General features: G+C 30.6%; 12 protein-coding genes across 12 annotated transcripts, besides 5 other annotated features; 8 read left to right on the forward strand and 4 right to left on the reverse strand.

Moving 5' to 3' along the window:
• Positions 1–35: 35 nt before the first annotated feature.
• TVAGG3_0956300 (uncharacterized protein) lies at positions 36–2141 on the forward strand (the record flags this gene model as incomplete). Its single annotated transcript, XM_001582879.2, has 1 exon — positions 36–2129. One exon carries the CDS (start codon positions 36–38, stop codon positions 2127–2129), a length of 2094 nt encoding a protein of 697 aa, XP_001582929.1.
• Positions 2142–2577: 436 nt separating this feature from the next.
• On the forward strand, positions 2578–3516 carry TVAGG3_0956310 (uncharacterized protein; the record flags this gene model as incomplete). The annotated part of the gene is made up of 1 exon (XM_001582878.1): positions 2578–3516. One exon carries the CDS (start codon positions 2578–2580, stop codon positions 3514–3516), a length of 939 nt encoding a protein of 312 aa, XP_001582928.1.
• A 234-nt stretch (positions 3517–3750) lies between these two features.
• Positions 3751–3877: a mobile genetic element.
• An 898-nt stretch (positions 3878–4775) lies between these two features.
• On the forward strand, positions 4776–6064 carry TVAGG3_0956330 (uncharacterized protein; the record flags this gene model as incomplete). The annotated part of the gene is made up of 1 exon (XM_001582877.1): positions 5366–5935. One exon carries the CDS (start codon positions 5366–5368, stop codon positions 5933–5935), a length of 570 nt encoding a protein of 189 aa, XP_001582927.1.
• A 320-nt stretch (positions 6065–6384) lies between these two features.
• Positions 6385–6967: a mobile genetic element.
• Positions 6968–7961: 994 nt separating this feature from the next.
• Positions 7962–9210, forward strand: TVAGG3_0956350 (uncharacterized protein; the record flags this gene model as incomplete). The annotated part of the gene is made up of 1 exon (XM_001582876.1): positions 7962–9185. One exon carries the CDS (start codon positions 7962–7964, stop codon positions 9183–9185), a length of 1224 nt encoding a protein of 407 aa, XP_001582926.1.
• Positions 9211–9748: 538 nt separating this feature from the next.
• On the forward strand, positions 9749–11191 carry TVAGG3_0956360 (uncharacterized protein; the record flags this gene model as incomplete). Its single annotated transcript, XM_001582875.1, has 1 exon — positions 9749–11191. The coding sequence occupies one exon, from the start codon at positions 9749–9751 to the stop codon at positions 11189–11191; it is 1443 nt and encodes a 480-aa protein (XP_001582925.1).
• A 586-nt stretch (positions 11192–11777) lies between these two features.
• Positions 11778–13081: a mobile genetic element.
• Positions 11858–12985, reverse strand: TVAGG3_0956380 (Mariner transposase; the record flags this gene model as incomplete). Its single annotated transcript, XM_051253370.1, has 1 exon — positions 11858–12985. The coding sequence occupies one exon, from the start codon at positions 12983–12985 to the stop codon at positions 11858–11860; it is 1128 nt and encodes a 375-aa protein (XP_051078944.1).
• A 222-nt stretch (positions 13082–13303) lies between the features above and the next one.
• Positions 13304–13714, forward strand: TVAGG3_0956390 (uncharacterized protein; the record flags this gene model as incomplete). The annotated part of the gene is made up of 1 exon (XM_001582874.1): positions 13304–13714. One exon carries the CDS (start codon positions 13304–13306, stop codon positions 13712–13714), a length of 411 nt encoding a protein of 136 aa, XP_001582924.1.
• A 455-nt stretch (positions 13715–14169) lies between these two features.
• Positions 14170–15702, forward strand: TVAGG3_0956400 (ankyrin repeat protein family; the record flags this gene model as incomplete). Its single annotated transcript, XM_001582873.2, has 1 exon — positions 14485–15702. The coding sequence occupies one exon, from the start codon at positions 14485–14487 to the stop codon at positions 15700–15702; it is 1218 nt and encodes a 405-aa protein (XP_001582923.1).
• A 589-nt stretch (positions 15703–16291) lies between these two features.
• TVAGG3_0956410 (uncharacterized protein) lies at positions 16292–17945 on the forward strand (the record flags this gene model as incomplete). Its single annotated transcript, XM_001582872.1, has 1 exon — positions 16377–17918. One exon carries the CDS (start codon positions 16377–16379, stop codon positions 17916–17918), a length of 1542 nt encoding a protein of 513 aa, XP_001582922.1.
• A 545-nt stretch (positions 17946–18490) lies between these two features.
• On the reverse strand, positions 18491–18634 carry TVAGG3_0956420 (Ankyrin repeat family; the record flags this gene model as incomplete). The annotated part of the gene is made up of 1 exon (XM_001582871.1): positions 18491–18634. One exon carries the CDS (start codon positions 18632–18634, stop codon positions 18491–18493), a length of 144 nt encoding a protein of 47 aa, XP_001582921.1.
• Positions 18635–19732: 1098 nt separating this feature from the next.
• Positions 19733–19755: a mobile genetic element.
• A 45-nt stretch (positions 19756–19800) lies between these two features.
• Positions 19801–19822: a mobile genetic element.
• Positions 19823–20100: 278 nt separating this feature from the next.
• Positions 20101–21345, reverse strand: TVAGG3_0956450 (protein ubiquitination; the record flags this gene model as incomplete). Its single annotated transcript, XM_001582870.1, has 1 exon — positions 20101–21345. One exon carries the CDS (start codon positions 21343–21345, stop codon positions 20101–20103), a length of 1245 nt encoding a protein of 414 aa, XP_001582920.1.
• Positions 21346–22857: 1512 nt separating this feature from the next.
• Positions 22858–26890, reverse strand: TVAGG3_0956460 (maturation of LSU-rRNA from tricistronic rRNA transcript (SSU-rRNA, 5.8S rRNA, LSU-rRNA); the record flags this gene model as incomplete). The annotated part of the gene is made up of 1 exon (XM_001582869.1): positions 22883–26890. One exon carries the CDS (start codon positions 26888–26890, stop codon positions 22883–22885), a length of 4008 nt encoding a protein of 1335 aa, XP_001582919.1.
• Positions 26891–27085: the final 195 nt, after the last annotated feature.

The following is a 27085-nucleotide window of genomic DNA, read 5'->3' on the forward strand; positions in this document are numbered from 1 at the left end:
TTATAGGATTCGTTATTTTAGTTCCAAAAAAAATTATGTTGGAAGAGCGCTTAGAATATCTTGATCTCTTCCATTTTGTTACAAAACTTGCAGGTGAAGACACATCATTTATTAATATGTTCCGTGATTCTTTATCAAGAGTTCTAAAAGCGAAAGTCCAAAGAATTATACAAAATCTATCTCCAAAAGTACAAATAAAATCAGACCAAGAGTTCGTTAGACGACCAGAATACACAGAATTACTCCAAGAAACAAAAACACAATTTTATGGAATAATAAATTCGATAAAACAGAATCATTTATGGTTTGGACAAGGTGGCGGTATCAATGTCGGCGATCCAGCTGAAGCACTTAAGCAATTTGCTACAAAAACATCTTATACCGTTCAAGATATGGTTATTCTTCGATCAATTCCAATAGAACGAATTTGTTTCTTACCAGAACTCTGTTTATACCATAGAGCGCTCTTTCATGCATGCTTATCTGACGATGATTTTGTTCGTTCATACGCATTTTCTCAGATTTTAGAAGCGCCTCAATTAATGGACGCAAAACAATACTTTGACGTAATGTCTGAAGTTATTACTCTCTGGGGAGCCGAGAAGATTACAATTGAACTCGCCGGAGGTTTACATTTTTTATTAGTTTCACTAGGCGAAGTAATTTCAGATATATTAGACGATGAGATACAATTAAAGCTCTACTCTCTAATAGAATGCGCAATTACCTCTCCAAACTTTTCTTATTTGTTTATTTTTGATCCCCTTCTCAAATGGCTTTCCAAGTCATTTCCCAAGGAAAACATCAAGAGAATAGAAGATGCTTCTCTTGAACTCCTCAAAAACGGCTCTCACGCTCACGCTTGTTTAATTTTCTCATCAATTTCACGCGGATTTACGAAATACGGGCATCTTCTTGAGACAGTCATAGCCACTAAGTCATGTATAGCTAATTGGCCGCATACTGTCCAAGTAGAAACAAGGAGACACCTCGCATCTCTCGCAACTCGCATTCCTAAGGATATTATGAAGGATTTGCTGTTACAGATCTCCGAGATGCTCAGTATACCTAACACTATCTATGTTTATTCTGAGTTTATCACATCATATTTTACAAATTCAAATGCAGATTTCTGCGAGCCTTTGTTCAAAACGCTTCTGAATATCATGGCCGCAAATAAAACACAGGAAATAATAAGAATGTTCGTTGCATTATGTGCTCATCCTGTTAGATTTTTAAATGCAATGACAATTTCACAGGATATGGAAATATTCAAATGCTTTACTGATTTTCAGAAGATAGATTTTTCATTTTACTCAATTTTGTTCAAGGATTCTCATTTGTTGCTTCCAAAAAATAATTCAGATAATATTATTTCAGGAATTTCATCTATTGTTGAAAATGAAGTTGATAATGCTTCTCAACTTAACAATATCATGATAACATGCATGCTTTACCCTTCAAAACTCTTGAATACACTTAAAAATTTCGATTCCCTTATAAATGAAGAGCAGAAAGTCTTTGTTACATCATTAGTTGCTGCAATAGCTGCAGCAGGTAACTTCCCACAAATTTCTGAATACATCCAGCTTATTCCTGTTCATAAATTTACTTGTGACTACTCAGAAATACAAAACTTGGCTAAGAAATATAGTGAAAGTAATATTTTCACTGGTTTATCGGCTTCATTTGGCAGCCAAATCAATATTGACAATAATTTGATTGTTATGTCATTGTTTTTTGAACATATCGTTTATTCTGAAGGCTCACAAGTATTAACAGCATTCAAGCGTGCTTATGTGAAGCCAGCTTTATGGTTTGCTGCTGAATTTGTATCTTTATTTTCTCCATTACTTTCAGAACCGAAAGATTTCGCACAAAGACTCTCAGAAGTTAAAGAAAACAAGGTTGCTATTGTTTGCATCGCTTATTACTTGGCTCAGAAACTTTCTCCGTTATTATTCGATTGTATTGACAAAGAAGACTATTTCTCGGTACCACAAACCGCTTTCTTCCCCAAGAAATTCATTGTGGACACTGATGAAGTCGAATTTACCAAAAAATTATCTGAAAAATATTCTAACATATATGAAACCATCAATGAAATTGTTTCAATAAGGCTTAAATAAATTTATTGTTTGTATTTTTACCATAATTTAACTTAATATTTTTATGAATAATTTAATTATAAGAAAAATAGCTAACAGTTGATATATCTATCTATTCTACTTCCAAATTCATATATTCAAAAGATTTAAATGAATTAAAATGACAATAATGAAATAATCAAATGAAATCGCTTAAAATTGCATGACTTTTATATGGTTTAAATAAACACTTAAATACATTTAGTAATTTTGGAATGACTCACTTAAAATGATAATATTTAAGGCATTGATCCCCAAATCAAAATTTGAATTGTTATGAGGTTATAATTTTGAAAGGGGATCAAAAATTGAATAGTAATGATAAAGATTTTTTTATATAATTGATTGTAATCAACCTTGTTATCAAATATTGTAATGGATAACAATTTGATTGAATTTTCACAAAAAAAAATTTTATTCAATATTTTTAATGTTGTCATTAGCATTTCTCTCTATTTCTCAACAAAATCTCTATACTACTAATGATCAGCAGATTGTTTTTGCTGAGTGTGCAACTATTTTACCTATAAATCAGACAATAAACATGCTTTCTGTTGATTCTCAAAAGTCAATCTGTGTTAAAGGTAGTTTTCTTCTTGGAGCCGAATTATCTTATTCTTTAACATCAGCACTTCCAACTAAAAATGGATGGAATATTTCACATTCAAATTCACACGGAATTGGAACAGTATCAAAGAATGGTGATGTCATTACAAAAATAAAATGCGAGTCTAAAAAGAAAGCATGCAGATTTCAATTACTTCCAATATTCCCATCAAAAAATATCATTAAAGATAAAAATGGAACCAAACTGACAATCATTCAAAAATCATTCATATCAACAGTTACAAATAACAAATTAACTCTTATTAATCAGAAAACTTCTTCCGAAAATGAAATTACAGTTAGAAAAACATTTGCAACTATTGCTAGCAAAAATGTTTTGGAATTTTCATACAAAAAGAATAAAGGAGATATTATTAACTCTACATTAACATCTAACAGCTTAGAACAAGATTCAGAATCAGGTGCTATTGGAAAATCAGATGTGGCACTTTTCTTCCCAACAATGAAAGAAGATAACTTTAATAATAAAGTTGAATTATCAATCGAAAAAGCATCAAATAAAAATGATGTATGGCTTTTACCTGAAATAAACGCCACTGTTCCAACTATGGATGGAATAATCACGCATTCTGATCTTGTTAAAAGACCTATTATTAGTGAATATGAGTTATTTGTTCTCGTAATATCATTAATTGGATTTTCAATTATCATTGTTTATTCAGTTTTCTTCATAATGCGTAAGAGAAAAATGAGAAGATCCATAAATTCATCAAATGAAGTAAATACAGAATCATTATTGTAATTAAAATAAATATTTTCAATATTTTATGAATACTTTTATTTCTTAATTTTTATTGAATACTTCAATAAAAAATACCTCAACAATGCATATTATTAATATTCGTCAAAAGTGACGTGTATCTAAAAAAGTATCGAATCTTATTCTTATAGAGAAATTCCCAAGACAATTTTGACCTGCCAATTAGCTATGTGCTGAAAAATATATCTCAATTTCAAAATTTAGAACCAAAATGGTTAAGGCTGCCCTTACGCCGATATAACATGGCCTTCAATTCAGATGTTTAAGGTTAATTTTCAATGACGCTTCACACCAGTTGTCAAAAATCTGAATCAAAGTCAGATGGGCGTATGTGCAGCCTTAACTATTCAAAATTAAATTAACTCTTGTTATTATGTTTCATATATTTATTCTTTTTTGCTAAATATTTAGAAGAACAATGCTAAAACTAGAAAAATATAACACATCTAAACAAAAATAACAATTTTTAATCGAATTTTGATTAATTTTTGTTATTCTGAAATATCCATTACCTTTGTTACCTGTAAGGAGTTTTGTATCAGTAAATTTTATCAAAGAATTTGGTTTACATGATGGATGACCAGAGATATAAGAACTTCCCCCACTTCCAGGAGTTGTTGAATAATCATCTATTTCTTTGGATGTAGTTCCGCCATAATAACCTGATCCAGAACCCGCACTTCCTTCAGCTGCATATGCCAACCATTTCTTTCCATCTCTTCCATTTTCTCCTCTTCCAAAATCATATCCAAATGTTTGATTTGCACCCAATGATGTTATATTATGCATCCATGCATAACTGCTTTCTCCCTCAATTCCTCCAGCGTTTCCACCTTTAACAAATAACCCGCCACCACCACCAGCAGACACCAATACTCGATTGAGATTATCAACAGCATTAACATAAACAGTTGTTGCACCTCCACCTCCAGGTCCAGACAAAAATACCGTTGTTTCATCCTTATATCCAAGACCTCCATTTCCCCCGCCGCCGCAACCGCCTTTTTTTATATAATATCCGACCAAACTGTCTTCTCCAGCACCACCAACCAACACGTAAAAGATAGTAGTACTTAATAAATTTAGAACGCCTGAAGTAAAACCTCCAAGACCTCCTTTTGCTGTTGGAAAATCACCTCCCGATCCTCCCCACGCCTCAAAAAAATTTTTTCCTTTTGGCAGTGAAATTTTATATGGTGTACAATCTTTTCTAAAAGGATAGTCGAGATATTCCAAAATTTATTTGAACTGGATCTTATAATCAATAATTATATAACAAGATGAAGTTATGTTTTCTTTATAAATGATGTCATTTGCATCTGGTCATCAAGTAATTTATGATGGATAAATTAAATTTAAGCTAATAACATCATCAAGGAAAAAATCTTTTACGGGATCACTCCAACGATACGTAAACTCTATATTACAAAGTCCATGAGTTTACAAAATTTTGGTCTAATAGTGAGCACATTAACAGTAATACTATTATATAAGATAGTTGTTTTGTCTTCAATAGATAATATTAAGCTGAGGTGTTCAAAAAATGGATTTTCAAAAAACGTTTCTTGATGACTATTTGATTATTCATACCAAGCTGGAATGATGCTTCACGCCAGTTGTCAAAAATTTGAATTAAAGTCAGATGGGTGTAAGTGCAGGCTTAAATTATGCTGCAAAGATCTGATCCTTATAATACTATTAGTGCAATAATTTCTCAAATGTCATTATTATCAGAATCTTTAATGAATTGGTTGCGTTCTACAAAGTAAATTGTTATCCAAAAATATAATGGGGAATTAAAAGAATCAGACCCAATTATAATATTTTTATGATGCTTTTTTTCCTTATTCAAATATCCAAGATAGAACTTCAAGAAAAAGTCATTAACTTAGAGAGAGAAATTACAAATAAGCAAAAGGAACTTCATAGAATTCGAGAACAGTTAGATTCCGCGAAAGAATTTGATCAAGATTTAAAAAACAGAATCAATTTCATCGAAAACTCACATATGCCATATCCGCCACAAAAACCTATTGAAAATGAATTCTTTCTTTTTAACAGTACTTCAAAGGAAGGCTTTTTTAAAAAAATTTTGGTTGAAGCTAGAGATACATTACCGTTTTCTAAAGAAATAACATTTCAGTCAAATGATTCTGGTCCATACTCTTCAATTCGTTTTGGCAAACCAGAAAAATACAATTGTTATCCTTCTAGTTTTCATATTTCCATTGTTCTTAACAAAGATAACCAAATTAGCCTCCCTAAAGTCAACAGACAAGGGGAATTTTATTCAGATATTAATTTTCCATTCCCAATTCAATTTTCACAAATTAAAATAACTTTAGAATCTACAATTTCTGCTGATTGCTTCCCTAAAATTTATGCAAAAGGATTTCATTGAAAACTCTTTATAGAAAAAGTTTATCTTTTAAAAATTGTTTATTAAAAAGCTTCTGTTATAAATCAAAAATATTTAATTTGATCATCAATTTTCAAAATCTATGTTAAGGCACTCAATAAAACATTTTATCTAAATATTATTTTCTCCTGAAACTAAACATATAATGAAGTTAAGATTATAGTTTGTAGTTGATATGGACGATTTACATGAGCATACATTGTTTCATTGTTCAATGAAATCGATAGTAGTATTAGTTGCATATGTCACGTTTTTAAGAGCTTTTTTGAATTTCTCAGAATCGAGAGGGGGTGAAAGTAAGATACAAGGGTATTCTTCATTATCAATAAATTGTAACTTATGTTTACGAATAAATTTAGTACCTTCTTCTGAAAGTGTTTCGTCTATTTCACCATCTAATAAATTTTGTGTTGATTCTGAGACATAATTTTTATATCTTTCTTCATGAGATTTCTGAACTTCTGATTCTGAAGCTGGGATATTCATTAAACCCTCTACTTCATTTTCATTATATTTTTCAACTTCTCTTAATTCCTTAATTTTTTCATCTATTTCATCTCTTATTTTTTCCAGTTTTTCAATTTCATTGTATTCATCATCATCTTTAATTCGTTCTTCATAATATTCAGGGAAAACATCAGGTTCTTTAGGTTTTTCTTCTTCAGATGTGAGATATAAGAAATTTATAACATCATCTTTATTCATTTTTCCATCATAATCAAATTCATTTAAAAACTCGGCAAATTTTTGACAATTTCTTAAATAATATTTACTAACTTCATAACCCGCCTCCTCTAATATATCCTTTATTTCCTCATTTGTGAATCCCAATTTTTTAACGTCGTTAGTTTTGACGCTCATTTCATACAAAATAAAAATAAATTATTCAAAAATGTAAGACATTAATTTTTAAAGTTTATTTTTCATTCATGAAAATAATTATTTCTAATTTCTTTTACTCTCTCGTACATACTAGATTTGAAGAATTCGGAACTTTTACCATAATCTCCTAAATGTTTTCTTATCCCTAACGTGTGCCAGTTATTATATGAAACTGAATAAACTTTATCTTTATCTTTACACCTTTCATTACTTCCAATATATTTATATCTCAGTTTTGATTTAGCATTTTCATATTCATTAGCGTTTAATAATTCACAGTCTTCCTTTTTAAATTGATGTTTAAGATATTCAGGATTTAATACTCTACGTTTATATGCTCCTAACTTAGTTCTAAAGGTTTTTCTACAAAATTTAGGAATTCCATCCTCTTTAATGTCATCAATGATTTCCATTTCATTATTTTCAATTTCTTCTTCTCGTTTATGAGGTCTTTGATTATGACTCCATTGATTCCATGAAATTAAATATTCTTTATCATTATATTTATACCTCATTAGCTTATTTTGGCTTTCATATTCATTTAATAATTCACAATCTTCATTTTTAAATTGAAGTTTAACCCATTCAGGATTTAAACAATGTTTAATTAATCGCGGAATATCTGACATCATCTATATATATATATAGCTTCTTTTATAAAAGATAAAAAAATAAATATATTTTAAAATTAATGTTAATTTTTTAATGATTTATAAATAAATATATTTTAAAATTAATGTTAATTTTTTAATGATTTATAAATATATTTTAAAATGTGTTTAGTATATAATATTTATTACTAATTTATTTAATAATGTCGCGCTTTCTTACGAATTCATGACTTAAAAAACGTAAGAAAAAATTTTTATATCATCTATATATAGAAGATGTGAAAATATACCTTCATCTATATATAGACGTAACAAAAAAAGTCACAAAACCCTTCAACATATACTACTATCGATAACCGAGATAACAAATGATCTTGGTGTAACTGAGATCAGTATCTACAATTTTTCATGGTAGTGACTTTGTTTTTCTCCATATTGTTCGCTAAATATTGGATAAAACCGAGGAAAGTATAAATACAAATTCGGATGTCACTTTTTAATTTTTTTATAAAAAAATGGATTTTTATGATGAAATTCGTCAATGCTTTGATCATATTTTAGATAAAACTTCAAGCAAAGAAGAGTTTGAAAGGATAACAACGATATTTAAAACAGAATCCGGAAAAGAATTATATTTAATCGTTGCAGAATGGCTTTCTGAGCATGATGAGATCGGTTTTGAGGCGTTCCGGCAGTTTTCAATACTATTTCGCCTACATTTAGACGGATTACGAAAAGCAAACAAATTTATTATGAATGAATATCTCGATGTTTTATATATACGATGTATGAAATACACAGAAGAGCAAATTGTCCAAATATACAACGTTTTTAATACTCCATTTATGGAAGAAGCTACACAACCATATTTGTATTTTATGATTTCAATAGCTCCAACTATCCAACAAGAAATAGCATCACAAATTACTAAACCAGAAGACATTTTTTCCGATTTACCATACTGCATGCAAATATCTATTGCCAGAGCCGCTGTTTTTAATCCGCAACAATTTCGAAGCTACGGATTGGAAAGACTAGCAACGTTATTGCTTAACAACACACGAACATGTTACAAAGAAGATGGAATTACGCTATGTTCGCAGATAAAATCTCCAGAAAATGCAATAAAATTATTTAATAATGCGATTTCTGCGGCACCATACTTATGTTCTGCACAATCTGCAAAGAAAGGATGGGAAATATGTTTGTTAATGCTCCATAACATGACTACAGAAGACAGATTTCATTCAATCAGAATTTCATTTGAAAACAAAAACATTACAGACAGTGCTCGCATATCCCTGACTAATGAGCTCATCAAACAGATAAGGAATGGTCAAGGAACTATATTCAGATCCCCATCTGTAATCCAAATTGCCGCATTAATTTGTAATCCATCGATTTTGTCATCTCCTGTTACACATAGCGAAGTTGTTATATCTATATTTGCATTCCTCACATTTATAGTGACATTGGAACGCAAGTACAGATGTTTCATGCTTCTTGGTTGTCCTTCAGAAAAAGAACTTAGAAATTCAATAGAAATTACCAAAAAAGGAATAAATGAATCGGAGAAACAAAACAACAGACCAAAAGAAGAGATACTTAAAAACATGAAGAAATCGAATTTTGGAGAGAACATGACCATGGATGATGTTGAAAAAGCAGTTAAATCAACCCAAATTATAATTGCAAGAATTAAATTTGCAATTTCAGAATTTGAGAGCATTCTCAACTAGTTATTATATATAGATGTATTTGTTGTTATAAAATAAACTTATATTCTCAAAAACTGTTTTATTTGCCCATATTGAAGAATTCATTTTCGCAAATTCTCGATGGAACTCTCTCGAATATGCCATCACATTTCGTATAACAATATAGATAATTCCGAAATGTAATTGGTCAAATGGATTAAGGTAAAACGAGAAAATGGAATTAAAATTTGAAAATGGTCATGTAAAATTAGATCTCTTGAATTCGAGTTATCATGGTAATAAAGGCGATAGCTGCAAAATTAATACATATTTCAAGTATAATTTTCCATGAAAAAATGAAATCGCATATTGAAAAATTTACATTTTACATTTTCAAACTCAGTTTACAAAACCACTATATTGGTCAATTTCCTACTTTTCTTGTAAAGTCTATTCAATTTCTAACGGCGCCTATTTGACTTGAATTATCTATATTCATGAAATAGAATAATATTTTCATGATAAATTTAATTTTCATTAATTTCTCACAAAAATTGAATAATATGGTTTCATTTCAATTTTTGAGGAAGATTCTATATTTTTAAATGCTTCCTTTATTAGTATCGTTTGGTATTTCAGTCTCCAAATTCGTTGTAACGTATGGATACTCCGAACTTACGATATCAGAAGAATCGCAACTCGAACTTGAGAAAGGACTTTATCCTTTTTCAAAGTATTATGCGTTTTTTATCAACAATGAAGACTTTCAAGACTTAAATATGATTTATAGTGCAAATTATACATTATTTAGTCCTACAGTAATTCCAAAAAACGGACCAACAGTTTTAAAATTCATAATTTCAAAATTAAATGTTGATAATATTGATTCACTATCAATTGTATACAATGGAGGAGATGTATCATACAATACTTTCAATTTTACAAAACCAAAACAATATGTTCTTTTCCTCAGTTCAACAGAATTTAATTATCGGTTTGAATATAAAGAAGGCTACTTAAATAGTCAAACTAGTCCATACGAAGATTTTACTGAATCGCACAAATATTACGAGAATGGCCATAAAAGATACCTTTTGATAGAAGTAAAGAAATATTTTGGTGCTCAAACAACAATCGTTAATGTTAGAATGGAAAAAGTGTATCCGGAAATTGAAACAACGGGATTTTATAGGCTAGATTCATGTATACTATCAAACAACGATACATTTCAGTTTTATGAGCCAGACTCTATCTTACTAACTGGACCAGGCAAATATGAATTTTTAATTGGTGAAGAAGAGAAGAATATTCCATATCTCACAAGTGAACAAATATTCCCTCACCAATGTAATGACATACTAATCAAAGTAAGAGATAATTGGATTGAATGGGAAAATATGATAAGTACTTATAATTTAAAGGGAATTAAATCAAAGTCTGGAAAGAAAATAGTAAGGTTTGAAATTTATTTTCTTGGATTTGAAGAAAAACAGTTTGATGTAATTGTAAATCCAAGAGAAAATGAAGTATTTAGAGGTGAGTACAATAATAATGTGCTTAGACATCCAGTGGTTTTGATCACCTCTTGGTATCCAATGAATTTCTCTCAACTATGGAACTATACGTCACTTGATTGTGAACCAGAGAATTATGAGACAAAAAATAAATTAGATATGAAAGCAAAATTCATTGGTGTTACAAAACTATGCATTACAATCAAATATTATAACAAGATTTCTCAATTTGTATTTTGTAATTTCTCAAGAAGCGAAAATTTCGATTATTCAAATTTAGTTAACAAAGTTTTCCATTTAGATAATAACAAAATATTTGTCGATAAATGGGATGGTGAAGTAATACTTTATGAGTACTTCGAATATTCAACAGATAAGGATATATATTTTAATGCAGAGCAATATAAAATTATTATAGTTAAGTCGAAATGGGGATTTCAAAATGCTTGGTTCATTTCCCTAATTACGATGAATTCGTATTTGAAAATGGCTCGTCTCCAGAAAAATTCTATTTACTCGGGTGGGATGATCTAATTATAAAAGTCAAACCAAAATCTGGACAGAAATCTCTTAGGCTAGATTCTAATTATTATTGGCATGATTATTATGACACAGTTATGGTCATTTCTAATGATTTTGATCTTAAATTGAAGTTCCCTAACACAAAAAAGAAAATTCTTATCATTTTTGAATCAATAGTTGAATCAACAATTACATTCTTTGATGAAGACAAAGATGGATTTAATTTCACAGAGGTGACTGGAACTCTTTTCTATTTCAATAATAATCATACAGGCGTTTTTTCATGGAAGAATCTCACAGAATTACCACCAAACACAATCAAGAAAAGCAATAATGGATATAAATCACGCTCAATTTATGAATCTGGAATTGAAATATTGATGGAAGGTGATCTTAAAAAGGTCAGATATGAAAACAAATTATTAGAATATTATGTTATGAACATCGAAAAAACATCTCCATTAGTTTATGCATTTGCCGATAATCTTTATATTCAGAATGTACAGAAAGGGCATTTCTATACATTTAATTCTACACGACCTTGTGATATTGTTATATTTGTAAGAGGGCTTCCTGGCGGTTTTTATAATCCACAATATAGGGTGTCCAAAGGTGTGTTTAGCACAAACCTGAATACTGCGAATAGAAATAAACAAGTTACATATATATAAAGTTTATTTAAATATAATCACCATTGGATTCAATCACGCGTTCGCAGCGATCGATCCAGGCTTGAAAGACACGCTTTAAATCATCATGAGAAAATTGCTCAAATTGCTCTCTTACAAAATTTTCAAGATCATCTGGACTCGCGAATTCGCGTCCTTCAGCTCTCTTTTTTAGCGTGCCGAATAAATAAAAGTCAGAGGGTGCAATATCAGGTGAATAAATTGGGTTTGGAACAACTTTGACATTGTTTTCCACCAAGTAATTCATTACCTTATGACTTTTGTGAACTCTTGAATTATCAAAATGAATTGCAAACTTTTGTTTTTGTTGTTTGGATTTCTCAAACTCATCAGAATTGATAATTTGAGTAAGAACATTGTCAATTAGATACTGAGCATTCATCGTATTAGGTTTTTGAAGAATATCAATTGCGATGATGCCGTTCACGCCCCAAAAAACCGACAACATCATCATTGGTGTGTCAATTTTTTTCTTCGGGAATGTTTGCGGATTTTCATCCTTCGGGATCCACATGATTTTGGCTTCTGTTGCATATTGAAACCAAGACTCGTCCCCTGTTACTAAAAAGCGAAACTTCTTGGATTGATATGCACCCAATATAGAGAGGAGCTCTTTCGAAGATTGGACTCTAGATTTTTTTTGAACTGAATTAAGGTTGTGCGGAACCCAACGTGTATACGCTAGTTTGTAGTTCAAATAATTGTGCAGATAATAACTGACTGTTGTACGTGGTATCTTTGTCATCTCCTCTATCCTTCTGAGTGATGCTCTTGGGTCTTCATCTAGCGCTTGAAGAATTGCTTTGATTTTTCTTTGATCCGGCGATTTTTTGTCAATTTTTATGATGGGCGCCTTTTTGTTCATGAAGTGATACATCCTAACATGATACGTTACAGTGGAATAGCTAGGAGCATCCATACCGAAGCATTTTACCAATGTCTCGTAGATTTTTTTACAGTCTTTGCATTTTTTTGCAAGAGCGAGGATGTTTTCTTTATGATTCATTAAAAAAATGAAAAAAATCCCGCCAAAATTTCCCGCGAAACCGCCTCTTGTCTCAAAATTCATTTTATATCCCGGCATGGCGCCAAAATACAACATACTCATCATATACATATATTCATATTTTTTATTATATATTTATAATCAGCATATATCTCCTTTAATAGTCTCATATAGAGCGCTGTGCTAAACGCACCTTTGGACACCCTATATTATAAAGCAGATATTAATTATCTAAGGTCCATTTATCCAGGATATTATATAACAAGTGATTATCATAACATTTCACTTATTTACTCATATTATACATTCTCAACAACGGTTAAACATAACGTGAGCGAGATCAAATTAAGACTTCAAACAAATAATGGTCAAGAACAAAATATCGTCGTTGGAGAAAACGAAACGTATTCCATACAAAGTATTAATCTCATGATCATCCACCATCCGAATGCATATGTTGAATTCTCTCAAATCATTTTTGATGATCCAAATGTTAATTATCAAGAAAAATATAGCCAAGCAGCCTTTAGCAATGGAGCATGGATTGCTATCCCTGTGAGAACACCTCAACCAACAACAATTGTTCCAGCCCGGACGTCTGAAGCATCATCCAGCAAATCAAATTCATCACCATCAGGAGATGAAAACGATAATGAAGAAGAGCCAGATAAATCTAAGTCAACTTCAGGTAAACTTGGAACAGGAGCCATTGTTGGTATAGTGATAGGAATTTTAATTGCTGCAGTACTTGTTGCTGTCGCAGTCATTTTCATCCTTAAGTCTCGTCCTAAAAGAACTGATACAAGTGATATGGATATTCAGTTTGCAAACATTGTATAATCCAAAAACACATTATTAGTTTCAAAACTCAAAATAGTTAAAACAAATTTATTGAAAGAGTTTTATATATATATATATATTGCTTCAAATAGATTATCTTTTCATAGATGTATTAATGCATTGTTTTGAATTAAATGAAATCAATTTCAAACATAATAATATAAATTTGAAGAAACTCAGTATTAATAGTGTAATACTGAAATTTAAAAATGTTCACCATAATAGTATATTTTGTGAGAATATTTCCTTTGAATGTATAATTGATAATCACATTACGAATTAATCGATATTCACGCCCCTTTTATCAGGTATTTTCCCAAATAACGAAATGTTCGTCATAGATACAATGTGTTTTCCTTGAATTGTAATATTATCGTATAAATTGAACCGATAATTGTAACAGAGTTTTGTAAAGTTAGGAAAAATTTAATGAGTGAAGGATTGACTCAGAATTTTGAATACATTGCGGCTCTTATTAAAGATTACATTAGTGAAAATAACTTTTTACGGTTTTCGAAGTAGAAGAAATCCAAAAAATCTTGAAATTTGCAAATTTAACATCAAATGATTTCGTTTCTCTTCTAAAGCAATCAAAATCTACAGTTAAAGCAAACAAATTATATGTTTGTACTCGAAGTGCAAATGTTACCGTACAAAATTATGAAGAAGTAATCAAAATTCTGAAATCAGTTAAGAAACACCTTAAACTTAAATTTCTTGATGGAGTTATTGATTATTTAAAGCAATCTGAAAAGAGAGAATCTGATTATATGGAGAAAATCCAAGCTCTTCAAAAAGAGTTAAATTCCTTTCAAAATCAAATTGAAAAATGCGAAAAAGGATCAGAATTATCAAATGATCCGAAAATTCCACAAAAAATTGCAGAACTCAAGAAATCAAATAATTTTGATCATATAAGCAACTACTTTAATGAACTAGCATACCAAGGAAATAAGGAAATGATATCAATTGCGTGTAATGAAGGACTTTGGAAAAAGACATTTCAAAGATCTGATATTGATGAAGTAGAGAACGTTCTTCATGTTGCATGTGATAAAGGTAATCTCCAGCTTGTTAAATATATGATTGAATGTGGATGCGATAAAGAAGTAAGAGGAACTATGAATGGAGACACTCCACTCATTCGTGCAGCACGAAATGGTCATCTTGAAATTGTTAAATATCTTGTCTCTGTTGGGGCCAATATAGAAACAATGAATAATGAAGGAAATACTCCACTCGCAGTTGCATCGTCACTTGGAAATGTTCAAGTTACCAAATATCTTTGTTCTCTTGGAGCTGATAAAGAAGTAAAGAATGAATTTAGTCAGACTCCCCTCATTTTGGCGGCAATGAATGGGCATGCAGATGTTGTTCAAGATTTTATCACTAATGGAGCGAAAACAGATGTGAAAGATAAAAATGTATATACCCCACTCATTTTGGCAATAATAAATGATCATCTTGACGTTGTGAAATGCTTCATTCACCCTCCAATAAATAAAAAATTAAAGAATAAAGATGCAGAAACTTCACTCATGATTGCATCAGAAAAGGGTCGCCTTGAAATTATGAAGTATCTTATCTCTATTGGAGTTAATAAAGAATCAAAGGATAATGATAAAAACACTCCAATCATTTTGGCATCGCAAAATGGTCATTTGGAAATTTTTAAATATCTTATCTCTATTAAAGCTAATAAAGAAGCAGAGAATAAACTTGGATATACACCGCTCATTTGCGCATCACAAAATGGTCATTTGGAAGTTGTGAGATATCTTATCTCTATTCATGTCAAAAAAGATGCAAAGGATCATAATGGGTGGACTGCACTTATATGGGCATCAAATAATGATCATTATTCAATTGTTCGGGAACTTTGTGAGAGTGGAGCATATATAGATGCAAATTTGTCTCATAAGCAGACTGCATTATCTGTTTCCAAAAATGAAGTTAGAAAATATCTAATTTCTCGTGGAGCCAAATAATATTTTGTAAGTGGTTGACTATTTTTCATGCTTTGAATAAAAAAGGAGTTATTTAATGTATTTCATTTTCAAAACAATAAAATATGTCTAAAAACATTAATAAGTCTTTCTAAAATGGATGCTACACAATATTTAAAGTGGAGAATCACACGGAATTTAATTTAGAAAAAAAGTGTCTGTACCTTTACAATTTGAGAGAGGGTCAAAGTTGCTATTTGTCACTTTTCCACAAGAATATAATGGGGAAAAAGTTATCATATAGTTGATCTCATTCACTGAGGTGAGAGATGCATGTAGTGTAATGTGATAAACAGTGGGATTGCTACTCTAAGTCCTAGGTTCGAGACACATTAGCTTCATTTTTCTCTTTTTTATTGACGTAAACTATTCAATTTTTGTGTTCTCCATTCAAATTTCAGAATTTTTTTTGCAGATTTCACGCTACATTCGAAGTTACCTTTTGTAACAACCACCACTGCCTACGAAAGACGAAAGTGTGTCACGATTTCACCCGGAAATCCGACGGTTGTTTAAGAGTAAGCACTTTTGGCACCTACTCTTTACAATTTTATCAAACTTGTGAAAGCATCTTTGTTTAAATAATATTATAGAATTTATCTAAAATATTGGCTAGACTCTAAGTGATATTCCAATTTCATAAGTCATACTTTTATATGTTTGCTTTTTTTTGGATCCGAACTTTATCTGGAACAGATTCTGTCATGCACTGTGATAGAAATTTCTCTATTAGTGGTGCTGGCACTATTAAAAGGCCATTTGCTGCCCTTCCTTTGCCTGGCTACACTTATAAATTTGCAGGAGAGCAAAAAAATTACTATACAGTATTTGAAACACGTTCTATATTGAATTTTTCTAATGTTGTTGGCGAAATTAACTATAATTTGCATCTAGATAGACAACCGATTAATATTACATCCGAAGATATAGCTTTTTATAACAAATTACGTGAAGAGCAAGCGTTCTTTGACTTCTATGTAGACGGAAAGAAGACATCTGTTCAGTTATTCCAATCAAAACCACATTCAAATCAAATGTTCTATCAATTTGCAGTAAATATCTACGAAAACCCATACAAATGCTACAACTATAACTTCCAAGTTGTTCCAACTAAAGCAGATCTAATTGATTCAATGGCTACACGAAATATCAGTTTCTTTTTCAATTTCTTACCTTTAATTCCTCCAATACAGTCCAAGCAACTCTCATTCGACATCAAATACTTAATAATCGGAATTTCGATTACAATAATTTTGATAATTACAATGATTGTCCAGACATTAATGCTCAGACACAACAGTTCTATACCTCACAAAGAGATCTGGAGGCTTTCCAAGAACATGAATCGTACAATTATTTCAGTAATTTTAGGATTGTACATAATTCTATGGTATGTGTTTGCTTGCATCGGCCGAAACTACAAGAAATCAATTTCCGACTTCTTCTTACAGACATTCATCATTACTTTTATTATTCCTGTTTTTCTTGGTGGAATATTATCACTTTTTATCGGCGTAGACATCTCTATCCTTCATCTGTACCTTACTGTTATCTTTGGTATCCTTGTTCCTTTCTTACTTACTACAATTTTCGCAGGAGGAAACCGCGGATTACCATTATTCCAAAATTTTGTATGGTTTATTGTTATTTCCTTCAGTTGTTTCCTTGTTTGCAACAACACATTCATCACTAGTCTTGTTGTTAGGCTCAAATACACAGCAGATACAGAAAGAGGCGAAATTAAAGAAAAACAAGCACCAACACCAAGTTGGAAATACGCTCTCGACGCAGGATACATTGCAGCAATATCATATGCAGCATTTCCATGCATCAAATACCTCGTGGATGCTTCAATTGTCACTCAAGAGATAAATCCAATCATGATATTCGCTTGTATTTTGTCTGTTTGCGGAGTTTCTGGTTTATTTGGAATATTTACGTCATCATTATATATAAGGCGCCATAATTTGCCATGGATGGGTTCTGTTTTCGGAAGAGGTGTCGCTGCTGCTGTTTTTGTTTCAGTTATTTGTTTGCTTTATTCTATTCCTCAAGTTTCTGGAACTTCTTCCTATCTTTATTTCACTTTTGGTGCTTATTTCGCAGGGTTGTGTGTTTTTGCTGTTGGAAACTTCGCTTCTTTCATAGCTTCAACTGTTGTGTTGGAAATTGCTTTCACTCAACAAAAAATTGTTTAATTATCATAAAGAATTACTTTTTTATTATTTTTTTCATGAGTTTTTATATTTATTTTGATCATGTAGTAAAAATATACATGTTCATGCAAACAATTCTGCTTTGCTTTTTGATATTCAAATTCCTTAAACTAAGTGTTTTGAGCTTGAATGTGTTCGAAACCATTAATAAGTTCTGACAATCAAATCCTGTAAATTTCCTGGTATATAGTATAACTTAAATATTCAAGCTTAAATAACAGAAGATTGAAAAGAATTCGAAAATCAAAAAACCCCAAAGGCAAAACAGGATTTAAATCTCAGGCAATCTAATGATATTGATATGATGCTAACTATATTTCCGCATGGTTACACTAAAATTCTTTAGTTATGGTATCCATTTAACTCAAAATACATGATTATCCAACAAACATGAAATATATTTTATATAACATTCTTATTTTTTGATCAAACATGAAAATTGCAATCAAAGAAGCAAATCATTCATGAAATAAAGATAATATTCATGATTGTCGTTTCTACAAAATAATGAATGTTCAAAAAAGGAATGATTTGAAAACAATATATAGTTAATATTATTCATTAGAAACGGCACCATGTGAAAGAAGAAAATCTGCGATTTCATTGTGATTTTCTGTTTTTACCCAATAAAGAGGTGTTCGCCCATCATTGTCTTTCACATTGACATCTGCGCCATGAAAAACAAGGAATTTTACCATTTCGAAAGAATTTTTCAATGCAGCAGTATGAAGAGCAGTCTGGACGCCAAGGAATCAAGTATTGACATCAATACCATAAGAAACAAAAAGCTCTGCCAATTCTTTATTTTTATTTTGCACTGCATAAACAAGTGGTGTTTCTCCTCCAAAATCAACTGCTTTGACATCTGCATTATTAGCAATGAGATACTCAATGTTTTTTTGTTGCAATTGTTTTGAGTATCCATCAGAAGAGCAGTTGTTCGGAACATATATCCTGCATTAACATCAGCACCGTGCAAAATAAGATACTTACAAAGAGATATTATGTTGAATGCAGGAGAATAAATAAAGCAACCATTGATATCATTCGTAATATCCAAATAAGCAAACAATGCTTGAAGATTGTGGGGATGTACACAATCAATTAAAATGATCTCAATGTCATATTCGTTTCTTAAAAATGAAACAAAATCAATGTTATGACAGTTAATGACTGTTGTCATGCAAGATTTATCTGGCTTTTGATATTTAAGACATTCATTAACGATATCTGGAACTCCACTTATAAATGAATATATGAGACATTTTTTGTTGATTTGGGGACTGAATTTTGATGTTAATAACTTGAAACATTTAATTGCACCAAGGAAACAACAAAGTTCAAGCAATGCGCATCCAATTTGATCAAAAAGATAAAAATCACGCTTGAATATTTGATCTTTATCAAATTCCTTTGTTCCGTGAAAAATATAAACGAATTTAAATCATCTATTATTGCTCTGGCCAACGTGTTTTTCTAATGAATATATAATGAAAATGCATGGATTCATAGTCTTTGAATGATTCTTTGTTTTGCTCAAAATAAACAGATCCATATTCCTTGTAAATAAAGTAATCAAAAACTGATGAGATGTATCGGAACGATATTGTTCATTTAAAACTACAATAAACAATTACTTATCTCATTATAATAACTTTTTTTTCATTTCATTTTAATGGAGGTAACCCGGCCATTTATCTCCTTTCAAATTTTTCTATTATGGAAGGAAAGAAATCAATAACAAGAGCGTCGAAGTTGAGAAAACTTGAGAGGAAACAAATGCATCATAGTATTAAGGCTGCACTTACGCCCATCTGACTTTAATTCAAAATTTTGACAGTTGGCGTGCAGCCTCATTGAAAATTCATAGGGGCGTAAGTGCACCCTTAATATAAATTGCGAATTTTCAGATGTTAATTCAAATTAGTCTTGCAGCTTCAATTCTCAAAGCCAAGACAACATTTAGCAAAATTGATTCATAATTTTGCATCAATTTTGAATGTTTTATTTTAATGAATATGTTAATTCTAAGATTGTAAATGAGTTTTTTTACAAATTCTTGCATCATATATTGATTATTTATAAATAAGAAGTCATGAGGAATACTCATGGTGCTGAATGGTGGCAGTATTCTTTAATTTAGTGTGATAAAAATAGACTATTTTTATATTTTTACTAATTCACCTTTGAAATCAAAAATATTAATCATTAAATAATCACCATTGTGTAAATTCTTTCCTGTTTGAGTTAATTTGAAAGATACAAAATATTCGTTTGTTTGAAGTGGAAATTCTTTGATTTCTTTTTGTTTAAATTCATAATATTTATCATTATCTAATACAACAGTTGTTCCATCTTCTTTGATTCCTTCTAACTTCCATCTCCTCAATAAAGAACTATCATACGTAATTCTAGATTGTAACATATAAGATGTTGGTTTTAATTTATATCCTTTTAGATTAGCTTTTATCCATGAATTAGTATCATTATTAGTATAGAAATCAACATCATTTCTATAAGAATTTATATCTGATAAACTTCTTCCATTTACAACAGATGAAGCTGTAAATTCCATTTTAATTTCTTTAGAAATTTCTTCATAATGAGACTCATAAGCACAAATAGAGTTATTTGAGATTTCAATTTTTTCTCGAAGATTTGAATGATAATTCTTTAATGTTTCGTTATATATAGAAAGAAGAACTCTTTCGAATGAATGTTCAATACAAAAATTATAAATTATGTCATAAGTTTCTCGTGAACAAAATGAAAGTTTGATGTATCTAAATAAGTCAAACAATGTATCATTCTGTTTGCAAATTGATAAAAGTAAAAGAGATAAATGATCTTCGTTGTCGATCTTTAATTCGTCTGAGGTAATGATTTTTTCACAAAATTCATAGCCATTTTTTGCGAAATGTTCAATGATATCTCTATCATCTAAACAATACAAATGTGATGAAATGAATCTAATGCATTCGTTTTCTGTTATAATATCATTTTCAAAAACTGAAATTTCATACTTTTGAAAAACGTTTTCTTTTGTAATAGATTTATCTAATTTAACATGTTTTGTATATATTTTTATGAATAATTGATTTCCAAAATGTTTTCCAATTTCAAATATATCATGATAATGTGATTCATCTTCTTCAAAGTCAAGTTTTCCTGTTTCAAGAAACTCTGAAAGTATGTCAATTGAATCTTCACATTTAAGATCTAGATTTGTTTGATATGATGACATCGATTTATTAAGAACGCATTTTTCTTGGATTAAATCTGAAAAACAAACTGCAGAAGACTTCTTTGTTTTGATTATTCGACTATTAATATTGATATTAAATCGTCCACACTCTGTCAGAATGCCAATACGCTTTAATTCTTTGCATGATTTCGTTATTTGAACCATGAAAAAAAAACTATAAAAAATCCAACAATTCTGAGAATTAACAAAGAATTTAAAAATATATTTAAGGTGGCCGTTTCTGGTTGATAAACCCAAAATCTGGGAAAAGCCAGTGGGAAAAAAATAATCTTGTAAAAAAATCGGGCGTGTCGCCGCCTCCGGCCATGAACATCACAAAGTTAATGTCGCCATTTATGAAATATGCCCTATATTATTTTTCCTTTTTCTTTCCTTTCCTCCTTTTTCCTTTTATTTTCTCCTTCTCTTTCTGTTTTTTTCTTTATTCATTGATTTCCTCTTGGTATTTCGAAATTTTATTCAAATAATTTAATAACTTTATAAACCAATTAGTTTAATAATTTATACATTATCTACCAATTTTACACTTCAAATATTACAGTTTTTTAAAGTGGATCAAATTTCATTTTATTAAGATATTAAAGTTTTGGAATCAGTATTATTTTGAAAAAGCACCTAAGTTATTTAATTAAAATGGTATTATTCAAATATTGAAATTTAAATATAATTTTATTTGCTCAATTTTTTAAATCTGTAAGTACAGTTTTGTTTGAAGTAACAAAAAAATGATATATGCAGTTAGCAAAGTAAATTTACTAATAATAAAAATAGTTTGCTCTAATTCAATTAATTTAAACCTTTGGTAATGATAGAACATGCATAATATTTAAAATATGGATGAAATTCTTTGTATAAAGGTAAGTTGATGAGTTTTTTTCGAATCTGGGTTTAAAATATCTGAAGGTAAACAATTGATCTTAAGTGTTTATGCTATATACCAAGAATTACATTAGATTCATTGTTGACTATTTGTTCAAATCTTTCCCATTCAATCACAGGATACTGAATCTGATGGAAAATCATTATTACTGTGAAATTCGCATTGATATCATATGATGATCCATTGCCCGAGAAGTTCGGTGTATCCCAAGTATATGAGGAACACGTATGTTTTTCCCCAGATTTTGGATAAGGTATGGTGAAAATTGAGAACTTTTGTAAAGAAATTGAGAGATTTTGTAAAAAAATTGAGAGGAAAATCTGGTGAAAGAATCACAGATGTGGTGATACCAGAAGGTATGGGAATTGGATGAATACAGGATAGTATGTTCCTATATGAATAGTAGAAACATAATCCATTATCAAATCATCTGGGAAACAACTTTTTCTTCACCAAAAATATTTTGAAAATGAAAAAATGAAAAAAAATTTATTACCATAAAAACCAGATTTTATTACCTCGGGGAACGTTTCCCAGCACTTTTCCACCAGAATCGGCCACCTTAATATATTTAAATGATATAAGGTTTCAATTCAAATGCAAATCAGATTAAAAAAAAATCAGATTTAGGTCATCAAAAAAAAAGGAAATTCGAAATGTTATTGATTAAAATGAAATGATAAAGCATGTAAAGCCCGAGAAGAACATTTGAACTTAATATAAAAGTTATAATTTAAATATACATCTAAATTTATTAAAAATAAAAACTCTATTAAAAAAAATCTATATATAAAATAAAATTCAAATTTCTTGATCCAAGAAAGATTTGATATTTTCTTTGTCTTCATCATCACAACTATCAAAGATTAATTTGTTATTCACTGCATTCTGTGATAACATTTTAAGGAATTTGTTGTCATTTTCATTCCTTTTTGTTGTCTTAAATGCAAGTTTTATCAAATTAGACAAATGGGGTGTTGAAAATGATTCATCAACAACGGAATAAATCCATCCAAGTAATCCATCAACTCTTCCAATTGCTACAACTTTTGTAAGTATATCAATTATCTGTTTCCTTGTGTTCATATCACTCAAAGTACTTGAATACAAATCCATCAATCTCTCGAGCGCGTTGTTCTTCAAAAGCATCGGGAAATCTTGTTCTTCTTTAATTCCTGACATAAGAACTTTCAAGACATAGTTTCTTTCATTCCTGTAGTTAACGTTTGGCTTCGAAAAAACATTCTCGAAAAGAGGAATTTGGTTGTATCTGAATGCAGGAGTATCACAGATATATTTAACAACTCTCATGTACAAATTATGTCCTGGTTTCATCAAAACAGAACTGAAATGAGCGAAGAAATGTGTCGCCAAATGACAGAACCTCTGATTCTCTTCGACCAATGAGTTGATCAAACTTTCTAAGAAACTTCTGACAGTAGACTGCTTCGACCAATTTTGTTCTGAATTCAAATGATACAACAAACTTAATGTTTCGTAACTTAACTCTCTAATATAAACTTCGTTTGAAGAAAGACCTCTTAAACAAATAGAAATAGCACCGCATTCCATGAAATGTTCAACATTAACAATCTTTTCTTCCAAAATATAATTTGCGAAGTAAATTAAAAATCTAAATCTCGGAGTATCCAAATTAATTTGATGACTCATGTGGAAAGGCTGTAAATATGATACATTCCGACTTAAATTGTTTGTCAATATTGTTTGACCGTTTTCTATTTGTTGGATAACTGTTTTGGCGGTTTCGCCCGTAACAAACATAAATTTATCAGGAGAAATGTTTTGTACTTCAACTAACGAATAAAAAGTGTCATCTTCACTAAGAAAAACTGACAAATATAATATGACACGTAAACTTACATTAACATCAGCTCCATTTAAGATGTTACAGACACCTTTTAGTTCGTTTTCGTTGAAAGAAAGCAAGATTTCTGGATTGAGGAGTTTCTCAGCAGCAGAAGTGTATAAATCAATGACTTCTGTTGGAATTTTAGTTACAGAATCAGGATGTTTTGTTATAAATGATAATAATGCGTGATAAAATGTTTTTTCAATTGTTTTATTGTAATCTTCCATGAAAATCTTCAAAACAATTGATGTCTTTTCGTGTCTCATTCTTTTAATCTCTTCTTTAAATAATTGTTCAGAGATTTTTCTGATCAAAAACTCAGTGCTCCACTCGTATCTCGATTTCTCAAATGTTTCAACTAAATTTGGAATCTGTAATCCTCTGACATAAATAACAGGTAAAGAATCAGCTGGCAAACTTATGTCTTCGTAGAAATGAGCAATCAATCCAAGAAGTTTGTCATCAGATGTGTCTCTGATCTTAAGTTTTGATAAAATGTCAGTTTTGTTTGTCAAATAAACCGTTCTCAAAATATCTTTCATTAAATCTTCATCTTTGATGAGATGTAGATATTTCTTTGGTGAAAGATTGAGGAGATCAATGTCAACAGCTTGGAAATCTTCAAATATCCATTTCCAGAATCCATCAAATTTTGAGAGATCACATTGAATATTTTGAGAGGCTATAATTGGTCGGATTGGTAACTTAGATTTAAGTAACTTTCCGATTAAATTTCCTGTGAACTTTTTATCAACGAAAGGAGCGATTCTCTTCACATTCTCTTGGCTAGATGTTCCTTCAAGGAATTTTATTGTCAAATCATCATCAATTTTGCCATTAATTTCGATGGCAAGTCCAAATAATTTGTCTAAATCATCATTGCCACAAAAAACTTTTTCTCGTAATGGTGACTCAAAAAGTGACATAACCGTCAACTGAGGACACAAAATAACAAAAACTGACAAAATAGAACATAAAACATTATCTGGTTCGAAACGAGTCAAATTAACAAAGCATTCTGGAATGGAATACCATTTGAATGTTTCTAACAATGTTAAAATGTTATCGTTTGGCGGTTTGACACTTATCGTCTTTCTTTCTGAGACCAAACTTTTGATATCATCGAAGTTATGGACTTTCTGGATGATTGGAAGGCAGTTTTCAATTTGAGAACCAACCGCGCCGTTACACAAAAGTGACGCATTTCCACCGTCAGCGAATTGATGAGGTTTTGAGGCCACGAGGTTGATTTTGTCCTGGAGTTCTTTGACAATTTTGTTTTTGAGGGAGAAAGAAACCCAGATTTTTGCTTCCGATTCGTTATTGTCCAAAACTCCTGAGTTAGTGACAATCTTGATCATCTGGTTGAGTGCTTCTTTGCGGATATCAATCAGAACACTGTCATTTAACACAATTTCGGATAAAAGTGTCAAATTTGATACGGGTTTTTGCAAAAGTGATGAAACTTTGATTAATTGGAGCTGTATCAAAGGAGATTGAGACATTATACTCTTGAGGAGCTTGGGGAGTCTCGATTGGTTGTCTTGCAAGTAGAAAGGAATGGCGTTGTCGATCTCAAACAAAAGTTTTATGGTTAATGATTTAATTAAGTCACTTTTTGAGTTAAAAAGTATGTCTAGAGGGGGTAACCTTGATGACAATTTGTTGTAGCTTGTACTTGTCTTAAGGAAAAATGGTAATTGTTTGAATTTTCTAACGGATGAAATTAATAATACTAAATAAGCTTTTGTAACAAGGATATTCTTGTTGCTCACGAATATGGAGTTGAGCTTATTGGTGTCTATGAACTCAGGAAGGATTGATTCGAATAATAAATTGATGGATCTACCTTCTTCAATGAATTTCTCATCTTTGTAAAGGAAATCGGGCCATGGTAAGGACACAACGGATGTGACAAAGTGAATGGCCGCTAAATTGGCCAAAGTAAGCTCATCTGAGATTGTTCTTGTAATTCTGGAGAAATAATGTGAAATAAGGTCAGGAGATTGTTTGAATATCATACAAGCAACTTCTCTGTGACCATCGCGCTTGAATGGTTCGAGTTTGCGAATGAATTCGAGGAAATTTAAATTCTTTGGTGGAGGATCGATATCTGGAATGGAAATACAGTATGTTCGAGATGGATCTTCAAGAAGAATTGATGTTGGACCTGTAACAAGCTTTTCGAGCAAATCAAAAACTAAAGATTTTGGATCTGAATTATCTGCTGTTTTTTGTAATGGAAATTGTGCAAAATTGACAAGTGTCTTCTCAGAAAATACCCAGCAACGCGTTGATAAGTTAGTTTGTTCAAGATTTTTCATTAATGCTGTTAAAAATGCGCGTAATGTCTCTGATTCATCTTGTGATAGGTTCTTCCAGATAGATGATAAGTAAAATTTGGATCCCATGAATGATGGCGAGATTTCTGGATTTTCAAGGAATAATGTGGCCAATTGAACGTATTCTTTGCGAGCACCTGACTCTGGCTTGCTCTGTAACTTGAATATGTGGTTAGAGAAGTCCAATGATCTGAAAATTTCACGACAATGAGTGTGATGAACTTTTGCAGCGTTAATAAGCACTGAAAGAGCCAATTTTGCTTGTTTTCTTCCCATGTATGATATTAAATCGTTGATGTAACGACGTATTATAGAGTCTGCGAGGTAATGAAGCTGTCCAAAATATAAATCACTGCTTTTTGAAAGTTCTTCGAAGAGAACGATGATTATTTGAAATAATGGAACAGATGTTTCCGTTTTTCCTGCACCTGCTGTTAAAATACTGAATATTTCTACAAATTTTGGTGATTGCTCAGCGAACATCTTCGCAATTTCAGGTGTATTTGATAAAATTTGATAGGCCTCAGTAACAGATTCCCCTGTGTCCTGGTGGAGTTTGCCAATAAACTGCAAGAAGCTGTCTCTCGTTGAGGTCATATCAAATTTTTGCAAAAATCTTGGCGTCACTTTTCAAAACACATTTTGTCTTTTTTTGTAACTCATGAAATTAAGCTATTTGATTGTCTATTTTCTACATACAAGCAAAATATAAGCCATAGAAATAGTGGCAGAAATAGTTACGCTACATATCTATTTAAAAGAATATGAAGTTTCATATCAACTAAATGATTT

Source organism: Trichomonas vaginalis, chromosome I (assembly GCF_026262505.1).
Source record: "Trichomonas vaginalis G3 chromosome I, whole genome shotgun sequence".
NCBI classification, from domain to species: Eukaryota; Parabasalia; order Trichomonadida; family Trichomonadidae; genus Trichomonas; species Trichomonas vaginalis.